At 41.8% G+C, this 6,086-nt stretch overlaps 1 protein-coding gene across 1 annotated transcript; it reads right to left on the bottom strand.

Annotated features, from left to right (window-relative positions):
* Positions 1-3,512: 3,512 nt before the first annotated feature.
* LOC133152071 (nucleoredoxin-like protein 1) lies at positions 3,513-4,669 on the bottom strand. Its single transcript, XM_061275601.1, has 3 exons — positions 4,434-4,669; positions 3,946-4,035; positions 3,513-3,846 (listed from the first exon to the last, which is right to left on the bottom strand). Exons 1-3 carry the CDS (start codon positions 4,667-4,669, stop codon positions 3,513-3,515), a joined length of 660 nt encoding a protein of 219 aa, XP_061131585.1.
* Positions 4,670-6,086: the final 1,417 nt, after the last annotated feature.

Here is a 6,086-nt window from a genome sequence, read left to right as displayed (position 1 = left end):
TTCGCTTGTTGCGCGTTCTGCGCTCGGGAGCGCGCAACGCCTGCTTCTTGTGCGTGCGTGCTTGCAGTGCATGAACTGAACAACTGGGCAAGCACAAACTGCTGTGGAGACATGAAATCGTCATGAAACGCAAAACCTGCTTTATGTACAGACTTGTTGCTATTTCACAGGTAATCAAACGTACTATTTTTTAATGTCTGAACATTTTAGCTGCATTTTGGTTCATCTGTCTCTGTACTTGTGAAGTAGTTGTTGAACACAATTACCATCTCAAATAATAATTCTTTCTCAAGTACCGCCAGCAGTGGACAGAAAGTGTCTGCAGGGTAAACAAAGAACAAGTTAGAAAAAAAAAAATGAAACTCAAAATTCAAGTGCACCAATGTACAAGTCCAACAAAAACGACCAAGCATTGCCTTTAAGTACTGATAAAAGTTTTATGAGGATGACAGTTTTAGTCTGTCTTAGTGCATTAAATATGAATACTAATATATTGGAGAGAAAGAAGAATTGCACCAATCAATGGAGCTGATGGAACACTGCCCCCTGCCCCTAAGGTTCTACAAATTGCTGGCATTGGGCCAAAAGCTTATGTCAGACTTTAAATAATGTTTTTTGTCCTGCAGATTTAATACTACTGGCCTGTCCACACATATGGGTGTTATTTTTATTTTTTCTTTACAAATTAATCTTTAGCGTTGATAATGGCTAGTTACTATTTTTAATGACTCCTCAAATGTTATGATTTTGGAGGGTTGAGAATTCCGCCTAGCGGTATACATATCAAACGACAACCAAAATAGAAACGTTGACAGGGATATACTGTAAGAATCTGAGTTTATGAGATTTTTTTAATGTAATATTACAATTGCTTCTAAAAAACAATCTGGTCTAGATTGAACTCGCCTTTACATTCATAACGTTTTTTCCCCATCCAACCATTTTCTGTTTGAGTTGCCTTATTGGAGTTCCCAGTAAACTGGAAGCTATCTAAGCTGACTTTGGGAGCGAGCTGGGATATAACCTCAATCAAGAAACCAATCATAAAAACAATAGTACGACAACATGACCTTGAGGTTGGCAAGAGTTGAGAGATTGTGTTTGCATTCATCAAAAGTGTAAAGACAACAATAAGAGATGGTTTGAAATATGGAAATGAGACCAATTTATCTTGTGGCTCTCGCCCTTCCAGATGTATGTTATTCATTGAGTTTCCTGCAATCACTAATACAACACACAGGCATTAGCAATCTTCAAAAGTGTGAGAAATGTGAAAAGCCTTTCAGAACTGAGAGATCAGGAAATGTTGCAAAGCAATTTGAAGCACCACCACCATCATCGTCAGTGTGGAAACATGAGGACCTGAGCCTGAAGGAAGATGTGTCACAGTCAATAGCAAAGCACTAATTATGTGAAAGTCATAGACAAGAGACTCCGACTAAAACTGATTGCCTCTTGTGTAGCCCAAAAAAAGGATCGGATAAACATACAAGCACAACATTCACTGACAAAATTATCCTAATGGCAATGAATAATTCATCGCTGTCTCAGATCTCAGACTAAACATGACATGTTTTGATTGGATGATGCAAATGGCTGGCTTCACACTTCAACATGATTCTTCATATACCTCTGCCCCATTTACGGCTCCACAACCTGCAATAGGAACATTTTCCTCACAAGCAACATCAAAGTGAGATTCGCATTGGTTACTGTTTGGGGCCTTTTACGTTACTTACTACAATAATTGGTGGCCAGCAAATCAATACGGAGTCTTGTTAGAAGACCGTGCAAAGCCATTTCTGTAGTAAGACAGCAATGTAATCACACTCATCAGACTGGCATTTCAACAACATCAATAGAAGTCTGTATCTGAGCAAATAAGGGTTTGTTTGTTTGTATGTTTGTATGTAGGGGGGAGGATTGTGAAGTCAGTTGAAACTTCTGACAGAATCCATTCAATCACTAATCCAGTAGCAAAGGCCAAACAATAATGCCAAATAGCAGTGACGTGCGGTGAGGTTCATGACTGGGAGGAACTGACGCACCCCCCACCCCCCCCTCCCCGGTGACCTCACCGTGTCACAAAAAAAGATTGGGGAATGGCTTATTCAGTATTTAATTTCAACTGCTTTAATCAAAATCTCGCATCAGGAGTCTTCACACATAAAAACACTCAATAAAGCACATGGAATCAAAAACGATTTCGATCGTGCGTACCACTCCGTTCCGAAGTCCCGTTGTCCGAATCAAACCTCTTAACTCCGGAGTTTCTCTTCCTTTACTGATGACCTCCTGCTTCGATCGAAAATCCATAGTTGAAAATCGTTTGGATATGTAATCCTCCATTGTAAAACAAAATGTAAAAACGGGAGAGAGAGAAAAAAAACCGAATGTAAAACGAAATAAATGGACGACCGCTCCTCAGCTGTTCACTGTAAATTTGAATTAGAGATCTCTTATTCTACAGGTAGGCGCAGGAAGCATCCCGGGATCACTAGCACCCTCTGTCATAAGGCTGGAAAACCTTTTCTCGTAGCCTCCGCAAGGTCGTTTTGTTCATCTAGAAACACGACGTTACAGACAGATGACATAGAACACTAGATATTATATACATGCTTGGTAGGCCGATTGAAGACTCCAAATTGTCCCTAGGTGTGAGTGCGAGTGCAAATGGTTGTTTGTCTCTGTGTGCCCTGCGATTGGCTGGCAACCGGTTCAGGGTGTCCCCCGCCTACTGCCCGATGACGGCTCCAGCACTCCCGCGACCCCCGTGGGGACTAAGCGGATCAGAAAATGGATGGATGGATGATACAAAACTACTGAAATTAAACGGAACATGACTTTATGATAAAAACAATTGAATTTGCTTTTCCCCTTTTCCTCCCTTGCCTCCTCTGACCGCACGTCCCTGACAAATAGAGTTGTAGAGGTACACAAGGCCAGGTTTGAGCACAGTGTTTGTAAACTAAGACTAAGATCATGATTATTTTCACATTTTTGTAAGATTGTTTTTTTTGGTGGTGTGCCGTTTTCTAATGTAAATAAGGGATGGGAAACACTGTTAGCAGCATTTCCAGAGAAGCCATGTTAACTGCGGTTTAGTTCGACTCACAATGGCATGAGATTTGGACCGCTGACAGGAAGGAGGTGATTAGAATTGCAGCAGAGCATGAAACAATCATAAATAAAAATGGTGAAGCAAAATACTGGCACGTTTCAAAACAGCCCCGAATGTTTGTATTTTTAATTCCAGTACATTGGAAACAATTTGTGTCACCAGTGAAGCAATTCAATGCAATTTGATCTCAAATTACATATTGCATGTGACGGTTTTGTGTGACATTATAAGTATACATCAATACATACAGACAAGTTATTGTCCAATTTTGGATGATGCACAGATTTTTGGAGGGCGGGGGTGGCTGTAATCCCACTTAAATCAAAACAATGTGACAAATCCATATTGGTTAAAGTGGCAACATCATCATATTTTGTTGCTACTGTCCTTATCACCATAGTGAGCTGTCTCCTTTTTGATCCACCTCTGCATGATCCCCCACATCTCCACCCCATCCTTTAGTCTCATTCCTTTTCTTCTCATTCTCCACCTTGTACTTGAGTCTTCTCAAAGGATCAGTGAAACTGCGCATGGACTTCTCCTGAAAGTCCTCACTGATCATGAAGTTCCTGTCAATGAGCTCCGCCGCTTCCTTCCAGTTGCGGTAGCACTCCGGACCGAGGAGGATGATCTCATCTACTGCGTTTGGGGTGAGGACCGAGCAGTCGGGACGCAAGACCACCACTGTGGGAAGCTCTTTGATGTTAAACATGTCCTCCAGCTCCCTGTGGATAAACAATAGGTTTAGCCAGCTGGGTATGTTTACATTACAATCATCTTAAGCAGCAGGATGTGTATGTAGTCTTTTGGCCGATACCACTTACCTCCTGTAGGGGTCCCCATAAGTGAGGAACAGGCACTTTTTGGGCAACTGTTTGAGAACGTCGAATTGATATTTTTCTGATTGGTCCAAACTCACAAACAGAACACAAAACACCCGTGTTAACTAAATACTCCAAGTCAAGGACGGTAAACCTAATGCTGGAGGGGGTAGGGGTTTTGCCAAGCCCAGCATGGCTCTAAAAATATTTACTCAACATTAATCCTTCAACTATCACGGCCATCAATTAAACGGCGATATTCACGTCCATGTAAATCTCGTGCACAGCTCGAATGCCAAGACGTAGTATGCACTAGGAAAGGTCAAATGTCATTTGTCAATTGACAAATAAGGTGAGCAGCAACATTCCTAATTTCCAACATCCAAAGTCTGCATGGTTATTGCACTATGCTCTGCTGAAATATATCTTTCGCTGATGAATTGTTGAAATGTTCATTGGGATTGGTAATACCGTATCTGCATCGGGTATACCTGATGTACAGGAGGACCAGCTGAGCAGAGCGATCCACATAGAACTCATCCGTCAAGCGTGTGAAGAAGTCACTGAGTTTGGGCGCAAACTCTCGACATCGGTCACATACAGCAGAAGCAAAGTAGAGCATCAGGATGCGGTTCTGTAGGCGAATGGCAATCTCATGTTCAGTATCCAGCTCATCCTGGTCCCTGTTGTTCTTCACCAGGACCCGATCGAGAAACAGGTCTACCATCGTGAACTGTCTTGAGTCGGTGTGTTGAAGTTTCCCAAAAAATATATGGGTGCTTCTTTTATTGTCAGCATGAGAAGGATGCAACATAGCACGTGGCAAAGGGGAAACAAAGTGACGGATGGCTATGTTGCATAGTTCAATGCCAGTCTTTGAAATGAACTAATGAGTCTCCTCGCTGTCATTCTCATACAGCTCCCATTAATCACATGAGCACATCTCGCTTGCTGTTAAATCTGATAATCCTCATTCTTGCTTACCTCTATCTCACACTAGCAAATCCAAAAAGAGAACAGCGTCCCCCCCACCCCACACCACCCCACCCCACCCCGCCCCTTATCTCCTCTTTCGAGTTGTACTTGAATCATTCCCAAGTCTGTCTCTTCAAATCACATTCCCTCACCTACTATGTCCCCGCACCTTGATTGCTGTTCGCTCCAATTTCTTTTTTTGCGTGTCTGTTAGGACTGCATCTCCTCCCTTGTGTCTGGAAGGGCGGGGTGAGGTAAGGTGACAGAGGGAGGGACATAATGTGCGAATGAGTTTCGTGGGATATACATATACAACATACGTATGTGTGGGATTGGGGGGCATTGTTATATTTAAGAACACACACACGGACAAAAAAACCCTCCCAAAAACTCACGTATGATACAAGTACCACTGCAGCAGTAACACACTTTTACTAGAAGTATGAGTAGACAACAGTGAGAAAAACAAAGTATTGAAATTTTACAACTGGATGAACAATTTGAACAATCTTCTGGTTCCCTCCCAGACTGAAGTTTAAATGTACTCAAGCTTGTCAGTTAAGTAACAGAATGGTACTTTTAAAGCAGTGTTCCTCAACCTTTATTGGGTCAAGGCACATATTAGAAATCATTTCACGGCACACCACCAAATAAGTGGATACTGAGGTCACGTGTATCTTTTGCTAACTAGTGGAAAAGAAATGAATAGTTCTGGTTTTCTTTATATGTCACTGGCATTGGTAGATGAACAAATATACATTATTTGTAGTAAATAAATACGGGCTCGTCACTGACGGCGCCCCTGGCAAATAATATTTATATTCAAGTTGTGGGGGCCAAAGTGATCTCTTCAAACAGACGCCCAAATTCCCTAGCAGCTTAGTTGGCAGTCCCTACAAAGTATGAGACACCAGAGAAGAAAATCGGTTCAAAATGGCAACTGTGGACTCTTGAAGAGGAGACCTTTCGCTTCAACCATCTTCAGTTGGATATTTCTCACTTATCAGGTGGATTAGTACTGTTTTTATGGACTACAAATATAAAGGACACAACTGGATAAACTTAGCTTTTTCCAGAGGACGTGCGTATTCCTCTTTGGTCCTTCACTTTGTTGTTTCAATGTTCCTTTACAGCTCTTTTTGCATCCCATGCTTTCACTTTCTTCATTA

This window comes from Syngnathus typhle, linkage group LG3 (assembly GCF_033458585.1).
Source record: "Syngnathus typhle isolate RoL2023-S1 ecotype Sweden linkage group LG3, RoL_Styp_1.0, whole genome shotgun sequence".
Classification (NCBI taxonomy): Eukaryota; Metazoa; Chordata; class Actinopteri; order Syngnathiformes; family Syngnathidae; genus Syngnathus; species Syngnathus typhle.
The sequence above is the reverse complement of the archived record's forward strand: the minus strand, read 5'-3'. Positions and strand labels throughout refer to the sequence as shown.

Excerpts from the sequence above, each read along its gene's own strand:
- LOC133152071 (XM_061275601.1), bottom strand. The coding sequence starts at position 4,669 with ATGGTAGACCTGTTTCTCGATCGGGTCCTGGTGAAGAACAACAGGGAC. Across the intron at positions 4,036-4,433 it reads CTGGTCCTCCTGTACATCAG|TTTGGACCAATCAGAAAAAT; the intron begins GTATACCCGATG and ends TCTGTTTGTGAG. Across the intron at positions 3,847-3,945 it reads TATGGGGACCCCTACAGGAG|GGAGCTGGAGGACATGTTTA; the intron begins GTAAGTGGTATC and ends GTTTATCCACAG.